Source organism: Ovis aries, chromosome 22 (genome assembly GCF_016772045.2).
Source record: "Ovis aries strain OAR_USU_Benz2616 breed Rambouillet chromosome 22, ARS-UI_Ramb_v3.0, whole genome shotgun sequence".
Taxonomy (NCBI): domain Eukaryota; kingdom Metazoa; phylum Chordata; class Mammalia; order Artiodactyla; family Bovidae; genus Ovis; species Ovis aries.
The window spans coordinates 38,465,181-38,480,688 of NC_056075.1; the positions used below are offsets into that span (position 1 = coordinate 38,465,181).

At 40.1% G+C, this 15,508-nt stretch overlaps 1 protein-coding gene across 1 annotated transcript in view; it reads right to left on the reverse strand.

Moving 5' to 3' along the window:
* Window positions 1-857: 857 nt before the first annotated feature.
* The window catches only part of CACUL1 (CDK2 associated cullin domain 1), a 73,594-nt gene continuing 58,943 nt past the window's right edge, over window positions 858-15,508 (reverse strand). Inside the window, exons 8-9 of the mRNA XM_004020224.6 lie at window positions 10,072-10,115; window positions 858-9,634 (exon numbers count right to left, since the gene is read on the reverse strand). Of these exons, the coding sequence (XP_004020273.1) occupies window positions 9,594-9,634; window positions 10,072-10,115 (85 nt within the window). The 3' untranslated portion in view covers window positions 858-9,593. The remainder of the gene's footprint in view (window positions 9,635-10,071; window positions 10,116-15,508) is intronic.

Genomic DNA, 15,508 nt, shown 5'->3' on the forward strand with positions numbered 1-15,508 from the left:
AGGAGCAGTGGGATTCCACAATGCTGTGACGACACCATTCTCTTCTTGAAAATTGTGGTCTGAGCATCCCCAAAAGGTAACTGGACTTAGACTTGATCTTACATGAGAGCATCTTTACAATATTTTACGTGTGTGTGTGTGTGTGTGTGTGCGTGCATGCCCAGTTGTGTCTGACTCTGCGACCCCATGAACTGTATGTAGCCTACCAGGCTCCTCTGTCCATGGGATTATCGCTATTGCAGCAAGAACACTGGAGTGGGTTGCCATTTCCTTCTCCAGAGGACCTTCCGGACCCAGGAATCTAAGCCAAGTCTCCTGCGGCTCCTGCACTGGCAGGCTGATGCTTCACCACTGAGCCACCTGAGTAGCCCCATTTTCTGAGATGGAGAAATTTAAATCCCAGAAGAGGTTTGTTGGTTATCTCACAGTAACATTTGAAAAAGTACTGTCAGTATTAAATATGTTCTTTATTTTTTAGTGATAAAAACACGTTTGCAATTTGCCAACCTTTTTTGTGGTGACAAGTGCCTATCAATAATGCAATCACGAAGGTACTTTAAAAACAAAAAAGACAGACTTTATCCAACCCTTCAAAGTAAAGATGCTATACTAATAATGAGAAAGAAAGTTGCTACTTTTTCTGAAGAAATTCATGTTAAGAGCATCTCAAAAATGGCTAGAAACGATTCCAGCTTTACGAAAATGTGTTGTCCACAATCGGTCACCTATAAAACCTCCTGTAAGAGCACACTCAAACTTGGGAACTAAAATTCAAAAGGCAGTGTCAGTAGGTCTTGAACCCACTTGTTAATAATAAAAATACCACACTCACAATTATTCAGCAAGAACAAGTTAGGAACAGTGAGACAGATGGAAATTTATTACAAAGATTTCAACAAACACTTTAAGACTAGTAGATGGAACTGAAAACAGTATTGTTTCTCAGAAAGCCAAGTCATCTGGACCCACGTCTTAATGAAGTGGTTTGTTTGTTTTTTTCCAGCTACAATAGCCATAAGAACTTAGCATTAAAATAAACTTACCTTAGAATCACACATTGCTTTTATTGTGAAGTGTTAAAACTAGGAGTTCCAAAAATAATGAAGCATTTTTAATAATATGGCTCTTACTATACTTTTCAGAAAGAGTAAAGGGTTTTTTCTTTTTTAACCACAATACACACAAAAAGTATTTTAAAACATTTTCACCTCATTTTTTTTCTCATCTATTTTTTTGTCTTACGTGTATTAGTATAGTACACAGACAATTTAAAAATATATATGTATGTACAAATGCTGGGTCAGTGCTCTACAGAGTGTAGTCGGGTGACTGATTTACACAGGGTTCTGTTTTCAGACCATTGCTTACATTCATAGAACAAACGTCTCCCACCTCAAGAAAATATAAATGGTACAGTCTTCTAGTTTTTATAACTTTAACCTGTTCATTTTTAGTCCATCTTGAATTTCTTTTTGGTGAACTGTATGACTGAATTTTTGCCAGCTGTATCAGCACCTTCCATTGAATAATCCGTCATGATCAGAACCATTTTAAATACCCACCTTTAACACGCTTTAAAGCATTTGAATCCATTTTAAACCATCTTCCATTAACTTGTCTTTTGACAACAGTGTAAACATTTAATTGCCATTGTAAAAAAAGTGGTTTTTGGTACAGTAAGTTCCTCTTCTTTTCTCCCTTTCGATGAAGATTTTCATCTGTTCATATTTTCACACATTTTTATTTATACTTAAAATACTTTTTGGTGTTTAGATTGGCTTTGCACTGAATTTATATATTAATTCAAGAACTGACATGTTTACTAAGATCAAAATGTTCCTAATTCTCAACTGCTTATAAGCCAGTGTTCCTCTCTGTTCTCACTTCCCCTTTACCCTACCTTCAAGGAGACCATGGTCTTGAAAAGTGAGTCGTTTAGTTGTGTCCGATTCTTTGAGACCCCATGGACTATACAATCCATGGAATTCTCCAGGCTAGAATACTGGAGTGGGTAGCCTTTCTCTTCTCCAGGGGATCTTTCCAACTCAGGGATCAAACCCAGGTCTCCCACATTGCAGGCAGATTCTTTACCAACTGAGCCACAAGGGAAGCCCAAGAATACTGGAGTGGGTAGCCAATCCCTTCTCTAGCATTTTCCCAACCCAGGAATTGAACCAGGAGCTATCAGGGAAGCCCCATGGTCTTAAATGTTAATAAATCTCTTTACAGTTTTACTACTTATGAATCCCTATACAATATACTGTTTTTCCTGGTTATGATTTTATATAAACATAATCAGGCTGACTATACTTTCGATTTGCTTCTTTTTAACTCAATGTGGTTTCTGAGACTTACCCAGATTGATGCACAAAGCTGTGTGCTGCACTTAGGACTCGACACAGATCCCATGCACACACATACATTTCATCTCTTCATTTCCCTGTAGATGGGTAGCTGGCTCTTTTTTCCTTTTTGGTTACTACAAACACTGCTGTTGTGACCACTCCTGTACATGGTTCCCGGGTATTCACATCTGACGTGATTTTCTCTAAAACTGGAAGATATACCTGATGTTCAACTTCACTAGCCAATACTATTTTCCAAAGTGGTAGTACTGATTTACACGCAGAGTAGCAGATGAAGTTCCTGTTGTCACAACCTCTGCAATTTTTAGTATTTTCTGACCCATCTCCCCCTTTTAAAATTGTAGTTGACTGACAATGTTGCATTAATTTCTGCTGTGCAGCAAAATGACCGTCACACATACATACGCTGGTTTCCACTATGGTTAACCCCAGGACACTGAATAACGTTCCATGTGCTACACAGTAGAGCCTTGTTGTTTATCTGTTTTATATATAGCAGTTTGCATTTGCTAATCCCAAGCTTCTAATTTATCCCTCCCCCGGCTTCCTGACTTTTTAATTGTTGCCAATACAGGTGGCTGATGCTTCTGAACTGTGGTGCTGGAGAAGACTCTTGAGAGTCCCTTGGACTGCAAGGAGATCCAACCAGTCCATTCTAAAGGAGATTAGTCCTGGGTGTTCACTGGAAGGACTGATGTTAAAGCTTAAACTCCAGTACTTTGGCCACCTCATGCAGAGTTGACTCATTGGAAAAGACTTTGGTGCTGGGAGGGATTGGGGACAGGAGGAGAAGGGGACGACAGAGGATGAGATGGCTGGATGGCATCTCGATGGACATGAGTTTGAGTGCACTCCGGGAGTTGGTGATGGACAGGGAGGCCTGGTGTGCTGCGATTCATGGGGTCGCCAAGAGTCAGACACGACTGAGCGACTGAACTGAACTGAATATGGGGACTAGAAACTGCTATTTATGGTTTCAGTGTGTGTTTCCCGATTACTGATAAGGCTGGACATTTTTTCATGCTTATGGGCCATTTTTGTTTTTTCTGTGAAATGCCTACTTGTGCTTTTTGCCCAATTCTCTCTTGAGTTGTTGCTTTCTTACTGATATACATTCAGGTGCTTTTTAACAATTATGTATATATCATGTTATCTGTATCTTGTTCCAGTTTGGCCTTACTTTTTCATTCTGTGGCATGTTTGGTAAACAACTATTAGTGCAACCAAATTATTTCTCTCTTAACTAATGGTTTGCACCTTTTTCCCTTCCCCCTAAAGTCATAAAAAATATTCTTCTATATCATCTTCTAAGTTTTACAATTTTAACTTTAATCCAGTAAATCTTTAATCCACTTGGGACTGACTTTTTGTCTGGTGCAAGGTTGAAGTCCAATTCACTTTTTTTCCTTTGTGAAAAATTACTAAAGCCCCATTTAAGAAATAATCTGTCCTCCTCCTCACTGATCTGCAATGACTACCTTTAACAAAATTTGATTCTGGAACATGAGTGGGTCAGTTTCTGAGCTCTTTATTCCTGTCCATTCATCTACTTATCACCTCTGTGCCAACTCCACAGTGTTTTAAGCACTCACTGTATTTCACAGTAAGGGTCATACTCTGGTAATCCTAGCTCTCCTTACATCTCACCTTCTTTATGAGATCAGCTGGGATTTTTTTTGTTGTAATTACTTTAATCTACTATCAGATTCAGAGAAAGAGTTGAGACTGAGATGATCTTACCAACCATTGTCTATTTATGTCAACAAAGGTGCTTTTTAAAAATTATCAATTTCTCATTAAAAGGCTTATGCATCTTTTATTACGATTTTTAGGTACTTTATGATTTTCCTGTTCGTAGTATAAATTCTATTTCTTAACAATATTTTAAAAATTTACAGACATTACTGCTTGTGGTTGCTGCATGAAAATGTAATCGACATTTGCATATGAATTGTGTTCTAGCAACCCTGATAAACTCACAAGGCTACTAATCTGCCTTGTAGATATTCTGGATTTTCAGACAATCTGATCACACGTTAATCTGTTGATAGATGGGTCAGTCACATTAATTGATTTCCTAACATTAACCAATTTGCATTCCTGAGATAACTCCAATTTGGTCATCACTGATCACCATCATCACATACACACACTCACACTGGTGTAGAGGTCAGGATGGCCACTCACGCTGCAGGCTAATGAACGTGGTAGAATACGGAGTGTCATTATCATTTAGGAAGCATCATGAATGTACTATAAGCAAAACCATATATTCTGTATTAAAACAAAGTTCCAGTAAACCAGGTTTCAACATAACAAGGCCAAGGACATCTGTACAAAATTTATTTCATTAACCACAATGTTTTAGAGTGACGGTATACACCCTAATACAGAAGGAGTGATTCAAAATCCATCAAGAATTAAAGGTCAGAGCCAAAGTCAGTGGCTCTGAATCCCCAGTCAATAAGAGTTTCATCCACCATTTTGTTCATCTTGGATTCATAAAAGAGCTGATGTACAGAACACCCTGTTCTAAGCTCCACCATGCTTTCTGACAAACAAGGACCACCAGGAACTAGACTTCATTGCTTCATCCTTGCTCTGGCTATGCTGGTGGGTGGCAGAAGCCTTTTGTCTGCATTTGGCCTCCCATTTACTCTCAAGCATTTCTGTCTCCAGTCATAGCTCCCCACAACATCACATCTGAACAACAACTCCTGAATTGCATGGCTGTAATATTGACAAAACAGGGCCAATGAGAGCAATGAAATTGCCAACTGTTGAACAAGACATACCCTTTGAAGACAACAGCCACAGTCTTATTGCATTTAGTACATAGTCACAACATTGAAAGGACATTTGAGAACCAATACAAAATATTTATTTTTTCAAACCACAGAATTCACCTCAGAGCCACACTATCAATTTCCCAGAATTATAAGCCAATAACACACTGCATTTCTAAACAATGCAATCCAACTAGAAATGAAGATAATTTCCAATCAGCAGGAGTACAATACACCCTACGGTCCTATAAGAATGTACCTACTTCTGATTAGCATTTTAATTCTCCCACAGCCACTCCACCAACATAAGCAGAAATAGTATAGGTATGTGTGCCACTTGGCTCTGGAAAGAGCTTTGAAATGAGGTCTTGGCCAGTGGACATGGGAAAGTGTCAATGACTTAGTTAATGAACAGTGGGAATAGAGGAGGAATCATTTCCCTTGAAAAGAACAAAGGTCCTTTCATAGATCCTGGTGGCCAGAAACTGGGGCAAATTTCAACTCGGTAAGGAAAATAACGGGAAAGCCATTTCTCCATGCATACCTATGACCTGTGTTTTAACTTCTGATAAACATAAAATTTCATCTTATGCCATCTTATTGAAAAGAGTAATCACAACTAAAAAGGTCCTTATAAATCTCTTCTAGGTGTATGTCAAGGGATTCATATTCTGATCTTAAATTTTAAACTCCCATTAAGTGGTCTGAAGTGGATTAAAGTCAACGTAATACTCTGAAGCTCTGAGATACCATTAAAAAAAAAAAACAAAAAACCAAACATCCAAACAATGACTGGAAAACTAATGCAGGGGTTCTGTTTTGTTAGTGTATATTCATAGAACAATGTTATCTAATACTAGCTGCTTATTGGACAACTGAATTTTAGCTCAAGGGTAATGCCTCATGTAATAATCATGGAAATAATAAACTGCAATAAAAAAGAAAAAACACAGAGAAGAAAACAGAGCCAGTCTCAATGAGAAGACGAGATCGGAAGGGTGACCCTAGGAGTCAACAGCTTCTTTAAATACTACGACACAAGTGCTCCTGCTCACTTAGCTCCGGAAACCAACTGTGTTTGCGAGATCACCATTACCTTTGTTTGTACGTGTGCACAGACCATCACTCTGAAGTTCTCCTTTTGTGCTGAAAAACTTTCAAATCCCTTGTTTGGCCGGTACAGAATATTATAGTGAGGTGATGCATGTGCAAACTCTTCCTGAGGAATTCTTTGTGTGTGCAAATTTGCAACCTGACAGAAAGCATGGCATGCAGCAAGAGGAGTGGCAGCGCCACAGGGCTGTGGCACCGGGGAGACACGCGCGTGCAGCGTTAGCGCCACAGCCCACTCTTCTGCAAGCTCACCTACCCACACACTGACTTTCATCCCGCACCCCGAAGGAAGGGAGGGGAACCGCCTCCAACTCGTAAAAGGGACAGGGAAAAAAGTCACTTTTCCACAAAATTCAATAATGCACAACTCATGCGCCCAGGTATTAGACTCTTTTCACTAACTCCTATCTAAGAACTAGCAGATGAAGAGTCACAAGACCAGGCTTTGCTCTCTGCCCCACAGAACACAGCAGTCAGGTTAGGGTGCAGCTGCGACTAGAGAAGGATATGAGACGACACATACTGAAGCTTAATCCCAACTGTAAAATAAGTACCCTCTCCAAACAACGATCATCTACTGATGCTAAGTGTCACCATTCCAAAGTGAGTGAAATGGCTTTCTCTGGAGGGTCCAGATTCAGGCTGCATGTATACACTAGTCCGTTTGGCAAATCAACTACATGTGTTGACTCATGAGACGATCAACCTGCTTTACAATTTTCTGCCTTTGATGATTTGGGCCCCATAAAAAGCCAGTGTTTAACTATGGTGTGTAAATTACATACTGTACTGGCAAAAATACAAGTGAACACGTGAAGGAAATACTTTTAGGCAGACAGTGTTAGTCAATACAAAATGGAGGCATTTCTTACTTCTTCACTGCAGACTAAGAATTTTGTTAAGAATCCCAAATGAGCAAGGTCAATACTGAGTTAAAGAAATAAATTCTTCATACTGCAGTATACCTCAAAAGGCTAAGATGAGTAAGAACCAGGTTGAATGCACTGGGAGAAGGCGTTCCTCCAGTGCCTTCCAATCACAGCTTTGCACCGCTAAGCCCTCACCCATAGCGAGCTGCAGCCACTGTGCAAAAATTTACAGAGAGACTAAATTCTGCAAACTTTACTCTGCCCACTTTGTTAACACACACACAATAATAAAAAGAAGACAATACAAAATATTCCCCCATGAACTAAACAATGCAAAAAGCATCCAAAGATTTTAATGCCAATTCATATCTTAACGTGATGCTTTTATAGGGGAGGTGCTGTTGTTGGCCAAAGAATACTTCCTTCCCAGAAAAAGCATTTGGGTACATTACTAGGATAATGAAGAATTCATCCACATTTAATGAAACATTCCAACTTCATTCCTTTTCAGAAATATTATTATTAAAACTACTTGAGAGAATTTGGTTGCAGGTGTTATATTTATAAGCCTGCAGCAAGCATTCCTCTGAGTAAAGTAAAATTTGAACTTCATGATAAAAGAGAATTCTTCCTTGACATTAGAATGTTCTGATGTGGCAAATCAAACCGTACAGGGCACAATGAGAGCCTGTTAATAGTCTTAACAGTAATTCAGTGTTTATCAATACAATCCAAAATGCTCACGGCATTAAAGGAGCACATGTTAAAGTCCTCCTCAAAATCTACCAACTCTGGTTGATAAGTACTTAAAAAAATAAATCTGACAACCTTCAACTTTGGGTTCTCTGAATACTAATTTTACAAATAGAGGATTTCTATTCGATGACTTGACTTGCTCCTAACACTACACTTCGAACTCACCCCAAGCCTGCTCTCCACAAAAGGACCAAGTGAACTGGCAGAGGCAATTCTATGAACAACCTGCAAATCACAAGTGTGATCGTCAGTATCCCTGGTATGTCTTCTTTTTTTGCCTCTAGTCCTCTGAAGAGATAAATTGGTCTGACATAGCCAACAAAGCCAAAGAGAGTCAAGCATGTGCTCGATTTAGATTTAAACAAAACTGATAAGAAAAACATTTTCCCCTTCTTGCATCTATTTTCCTTTGCCTTTCAAAATCAATAGGGTAAGCTTCAGAGTCTTTTATAAGGAACTAAATAGCACTGTGAGTGTATGGAAACAGAAAATCTAGCTTGGCCAGGGCCAGAAGGGAGCCTTAAAACAGCAGCGCTACTTCTTCTCTATGACCCTTGAATATAATCTTTTAAAAGATACAGACTGCAGACTTTTTAAAGTACTTATCTCACCCATTTAAAATGAGACTGATCAGGAAAACCAAACTATAGATTATGTTTGGATTTAATAACCATATCTGCTTCCTAGAGCATCATAGGAACCAGCTTTGACCACTGGGTAATTCTCAACAGTATTAAAAAGGGAGCTTTAGTGCTAAAGTACTGCCCAACCCTAAGCTAGCATAATGCCAACACTACAGCAGCTGGGGAGAGCCTGTTAAATGACAGAGGAATGGAAATGTTCTACAAGAGTTGGTCCCCAACATTTAACAAGAAAACACCACTGCGAGGCAGGGGGAAATCTGACCCGTGTGCAACATATTTCTCTTTCCCCACTGATTTCAGCGTCCTGCTATGAAGTCATACCCAACATCTTGGCGGGTCAGACTGTAATACCATCAGCTTTTTTGGGAAGTATTTGTGAGTTTGACAACATGGTCACAGAGCTGCAAAGTGCACAAAGCTCAAGGCACAGAGTAGAAAAGAGTTGTGAACTGATGGGGGTGGGGGGAGGGGAGGAGTTATATTGAAAGCAGAGTTAGCATTTTCCTGTAACAAGACTTTCTAATGCTAAACAAAGACCAACTCTTTTTTTTTTTTTAAGGGGGTCGTTTTGGTTATGGGCGAAAAATACTGTATTTTGTAATGATCTGCTTGATTTTAAAGCAAAAGACATCTTGATGTGTGAAACCAATATGCCAAAGTGCTAAGTCCACAAATGAACAAAACAAGTGCTTTAAAAAAATTCTTCTGCTCTTGTATTTTTTGGAGGAAGCTGCTGATTTTGGCTGCCGGATCTCACTTAGCAATGGTCACTCTTCATGATGTGTGTTCCTCGCGGAATCTGTAGATAAACTCATTAGAAGATTGTCCCATTTCAAAATCATCCCCAAGTCTAGCAGCAACTGTTTTGTTTTTGTTAGTTTTGTTTTGTTTTGTTTTTTTTTAAATTACAAACCAAAGTAAGAAGTCCAGCATCCTCTTCCAAGAACAGCTTGGTGACACGGCTCCTGAGTGTCTGCGGGACCCCCGCTGTGCTCTGAACACAGTCTCTGCAGCTCCAGTGTCCTCTTTTCAGGAAGTAAAGTACATTCAATACATTCACTATCTGTACCCTCTGGAACTTGCACAGGCTGATGAGCTGTCTGGAAAAAAAAAAAAACAAAAAACAAAAAACATTGGAAAAGGGAGAAGTATCAACAGCAGCCAGCATCTGATAATAGCAGAAATCTGCTTATGTAATACATACTTCTCACCCCTCTCCCAAAAGTAGATCAGGGAAAAAAAACCTCAAAACCATGTGGCTGTGAATGACGAGAAAGAGGACCATATCACCCAGAACTGAGTCTGGACACTTATCTCATTCTAGCGGAGACGAAAGAACTGGCAGCCTCTTGACAACTGCCTTAGAAGTGCCACCAGCAACTGGGCTTCAGAGCTGCCACGGCTTATAGAACAGTCTGACCCTGACCATACCCAGCGCCCTTGGAGACCACCATCAGGAACTCTGTGGATATCACTATAGCCAGTGGCTACTTTATATCACAAAACCATCAAAGGTGTAAAGAGCATCATTACTTACTATAAGTCAACTCATCCCCAGCTCTCTTCCGGGACTGGTCACCTCTGGGGACAAGAAAAGAAGGAGTCAACAGAACTGACTGACATCTTCACACACTGAAGTAGAGGAGAAGTGAATTAGCATCACTGATGACGGAAGTAGAGTAGGTTTTTCAATGTTAACAACCTATTTTAAAATGGACATTAAACTTGTAAACAGCAGCTGAGTCACTTATAACCTGAATAGTCTTAGCTAAAAGAGACTACCTTTTAAATACAGGAAGCCATTAAATGAAGGAAGGATTATCTATAAAGAGGGGTCCTAGAAACTGGTTCAGACTAAACTGTTTGAAGAGAAATCTAGGCTCTATTAACAACATCCCTGGTGAATTGCATATAACGGGGCAAATTTCAACTATGAAATAGAGTAAATCAAAATCTTCCCCTAAAAGCCCTATTATGGGCTTGAAAACTGCTTAAAGCTTTTGAAAAAATCTCAGAAATCTTAATGAATACCCTTCTTGCAGACAGAACATGAACCTTTACATACAGTAACCAGTTCACCTTGAATACCTACAGTATTACCTAAATACCTATAGAAGTTCAAGGTCCACTTAAGAGACAGGAAAATAAGAGCTCTATGCTATTTGTAAATCCTCTGTTTGTCTCTGCGGTTTCTTAGACGACAGCCCAGACAAATGACTAAAATGCCTAAATAATGAGTAATAATAACCAGTCCACTAGCTTTTTCTTCCTCAGTCTCAGCAGCATTTACTCGGTTAACCCCCTCCCTCCTGAAACACTCCAAGTTCTGCCCAATGCTCTGTCCTTGGCCACTTCCTCTTCTCCTCCAGGAATGTTCTCCTTAGTCTGGGAGAGTGGTCATACCAGTCCTGTGACTTGAAATATGATCCTTATGCCAATGGCTCCCAGATTTCTATCTCCAGCTCTGGTTCCCTCCTGACACTTCAGTCTCGTAAGGTCCAGATTTCTCATCGCCACTGTCACCTGGATGACTTCCACGTTCTGCAAATTTACCATGGCCAGAATGCATTCCACCCCCACGCCTTCCTCAGTAAATTGCACCACCATCCGCCCAACTACTCAGGCCCCAAACCCTAGCTCATCCTTGATTCCTCTCTTTGCCCCACTCTGGAGCATTCTGTCTCAAGACCTAACCCCAAATCAACCACTGCTCAACCCCACAGCTACACTGCCAATCCCAATCCACTATCACCTCTCCCCTCTACCACTGCAAGATCTTAGAATTAGTCCAGGCAAGAGCCAGAGCTATCTTATGTTAAAAGCATGTTTAAGATGATTTCAAGTCTCTGAATAAAAGCCCTTCGGTGGCTTTCTATGACAGTTTAAAAAAAAAAAATCAACTCTAATTCAAATTTATTTTCCCAGCCCTGTGAGTTATGGCTCTTATCTACCTCTACCCATTTTCTCTCTCTGTTCACTATACTTCAGCCACTCTGGCTTTCTTTCTGTCCCTTGGAAATGTTAGCACTTCTGTACTTTTTTCATACCTGCAACACTCTTCTCCCAAGTTAGCCACATGGCTATCTCCTTATTGTTTAGCTGGAATTCTCCTCAGGGGCATACATCACTAAGTGAGGGGAACAGCCCCTTGTGCATGCCCTAGTCAGGTACTCTCTATCCTATATTCCATCTCACTTTCTGTGTAGCACTCATTATTATTTGAAATAATTTGGTTACATGTTTGCTATTTATCTCCCAATAGCAGAGTATAAGCCCCATAAAAACAGGAACTCTGCACGTCTTGTTCACTCAGTATCTAGAAGCAGTATCTAAGCGCAGAATAGAAAACCAAAATATTTGCTGAATTAACAAAATAGTGCATAACTGATAAATAGCCTCCACAGATGGATTAAAATGCTAGCCCAAGTATTTATTTCATGCTTTTGTGTAATCTTCCAGATACCAAAGTCTCCCACTTTCTCTGGTTACGATCAAGACCAGGACAGAAACCTCTTGCTAAGCTGGATGAGGAGTCTTAAGGACCAAAAGAAAGAGAACACACCAAATGGTCTCTGAAGGATTTTTCTCTCACCAACTAGGTTTAGACAGCCTAACAAACTCTAAACAGATCCACCCTAACGCTGCTTTTGAACACCTCTACTGTTAACGCACTGTTTGGCCAAAGCCAGCTGAGAGTCTTACAGTAGTATCATCACAGCTTTGTTGCTCTTCAGTCACTAAGTCGTGTCCGACTCTTTGCCACCCAGCACAGCAGGACTGTAGCACAGCAGGCCTCCCTGTCCTTCAGTCTTTCCCAAAGTTTGTTCAAATTTATGTCCACTGAATTGGTGATGCTATATTACCATCTCATCCTCTGTTGCCCCCTTTCTCCTTTTCCCTTCAATCTTTCCCAGTATCAGGGTATTTTCCAAAGAGTCAGCTCTTTGCATCAGGCGGCCAAAGTATTGGAGTTTTAGCATCAGTCCTTCCAATGAATATTCAGGACTGATTTCCTTTAAGATGGACTGGTTGGGTCTCCTTGCTGTCCAAGGACTCTCAAGAGTCTTCTCCAGCACCACAATTTCAAAAGCATCCATTATTTGGTGCTCAACCTTCTTTATGGTTCAACTCTCACATCCACATATGACTACTGCAAAAACCATACGTTTAACTATACAGATCTTTGTTGGCAAAGTGATGTCTCTGCTTTTTATTATGCTGTTCAGGTTTGTCACAGCTTTCCTTCCAAGGAGTAAACATCTTTTAATTTCACGGCTGCAGTCAGCATGATTTAGGAGTCTAAGAAAATAAAATCTGTCACTGTTTTCACTTTTCCCCCTTCTATTTGCCATGAAGTGATAGGACTGTGTGCCATGATCTTAGTTTTTTGAAGGCTGAGTTTTAAGCCAGCTTTTTCACTCTCCCCTTTCACCTTCATCAAGAAATTTTTTAGTTCTTCTTCACTTTTGCCATTAGAGTGGTATCACTAGCATATCTGAGGTTATTGACATTTCTTCCAGCAATTGTGATTACAGCTTGTGATTCATCCAGCCTGGCATTTCACATGATGTACTCTGCAGAGTGACAATATATAACCTAGATGTACTCCTTTGCCAATTTTGAACCAGTCCGTTGTTCCATGTCTGGTTCTAACTGTTGCTTCTTGACCTGCATATAGGTTTCTCAGAAGACAAGTTAAGGTGGTCTGGTATTCCCATCTTTTTAAGAATTTTCCAGTTTGCCGTGATCCACACAATCAAAGGCTTTAGTGTAATCAGTGAAGCAGAAGTAGATGTTTTCCTGGAATTCCCTTGCTTTTTCTGTTCTGTGCTTGGTCTCTCAGTCATGTCCAACTCTCAGGCTCCTCTGTCCATGGGGATTCTCCTGGCAATATTGGAGTGGGTTGCCATGCCCTCCTCCAGGGAATCTTCCCAACCCAGGGATCGGACCCAAGTCTCCTGCACTGCAGGTGGCTTCTTTACCAGCTGAGCTACAAGGCAAGCCCTTCCTTTCTCTATGATCAACACATGTTGGCAATTTGATCTCTGGTTCCTCTGCCTCTTCTAAGCCCAGCTTGTACATCTGGAAGTTCTCAGTTCATGTATTGCTGAAGCCTAGCTTGAAGGATTTTGAGCGTTACTTTGGTAGCATGTGAAATGAACGCAATTGTACAGTAGTGTGAACATTCTTTGGCATTGCCCTTCTTTGGGACTGGAATGAAATCAGGTCATGAGTTCCTGATTACCAAATTCAGGCTTAAATTAAAGAAAATAGGGAAAATCACTACACCATTCAGGTATGACCTAAATCTAATCCCTTATGATAATACAGTGGAGGTGACAAAATAGATTCAAGGGATTAGAGCTGGTAGACAGACTGCCTGAAGAACTATGAAGAGAGGTACATAACATCATCACAGCAGCATTCACCAAATACTCTGAAACAAGTAAATTAATGCTGATCAAAAAGGAAGACACAGGATGGATCTTGAATTTGGAACTTACACTTCTATAAACAAACTTCATTCCCACCCTCCCAAAATTTTTTTAAAAAATGAAACACGTTAAAATAACAGGAGAAAAATACGGATATGAAAACAACAGGAGGCACAAAGAATGTCAGTATGATGTACGTGAGGCTGTTAAACCACTATCTGATAACACTATTAAGTCAGCTGCCCTCAACCAGACCTAGGCTACTACTGAAAAAGCCCCGATCCTGGAGTGACCGTCTCAGCTAAATGAACAATACCCCTAACAAAGTTCTACTTTGTCCGAGAAATCCAGGTAATAATCACTCGGCAAGAATGGTTTACTTGCCTTTAAAAGCTATTTGGCACATGCTTTGAAGAGGCTCATAGATGGGTTTGAATGAGGCTGCTCCATCTGAGGGCCTGCGTGTTAGAAGTTCCCTAGTGAGCTTTATCTTCCATAATGTAATCTTTGACAACAGCAGACAACAACCTGCCCTTCCCCCAATAAGCAATTCAACTATGCAGGTAACATGCTAAAAAAAATAAAAATACTGCTTTTAGCTGGTATGTTACTTCTAGCTTTGAAATAAGTCCATACTGTATTTCTATGCACCTAAAGATGCTTCACATAAACTCCGACTCAAATAAGCATCTGTCCATTAACTACAAAGACAATATATTTGACAATATTCACTATTTTAAAACATTTCAAAGACTGTGCCAACCACATTAAAGCAATGCACTGTCATACCCTACATCATGTCAATGGGATACAGCCTTATATGAAAAAATAGCTTGCAAAGCTGAACAGGAATCATGTGACTGGCTAGACACAAACCATAAAACGATTGCTCATATGAACGCTGCCAGTAACAGAATTTTTGTTAGACAGCTTATATGATATTTTTTGCATCAGTGGACACCATTTCTTCAAAACAATTCTAGCCAAATAATGATCAAAGGCAGCATCAAGTTTGGCAGGAGCAGAGTATGGAAGGTCCAGACACAAGTGCTGGAAGCATAGGTCACTGCTGTCAGCTGCTAAGTATATGGTGTGTGCACACCCTTTCTGACTGGTCTGAGCCAGCCCAGCAGTTCAGAATGTCCGCTGAAGGCAGGTCCTACTCTGTGCAAATCACCCAACAGAGTAAGTCATGAGGCAGCCTTTAATCTTCAGAATAAATGTAGAATATTATGTTAACAGAAACAGCTCAACTCAGTTTGTAAAATAAAACATTTTTATCATCTTTTGGAATACTATGTTTAAATTTCACATGAATGAAAGCACCTGACCATCCTGACCTTATTAGAACAGTGCCAGGCTAGTCCTTCACATTCAAAGGCAATGTTACCTGAGATTATTTATCGAGTCAGTGCCTCAACTCATCCCAAGCAGATTTTACCTAAGAGCGAGGACACACCAAACGGTCCTGCACTACTACTGTTCTCCTACTCCAGCTCGAAAATTAGGATTAGGAAAACATCTCTGGATGTGTTCCAC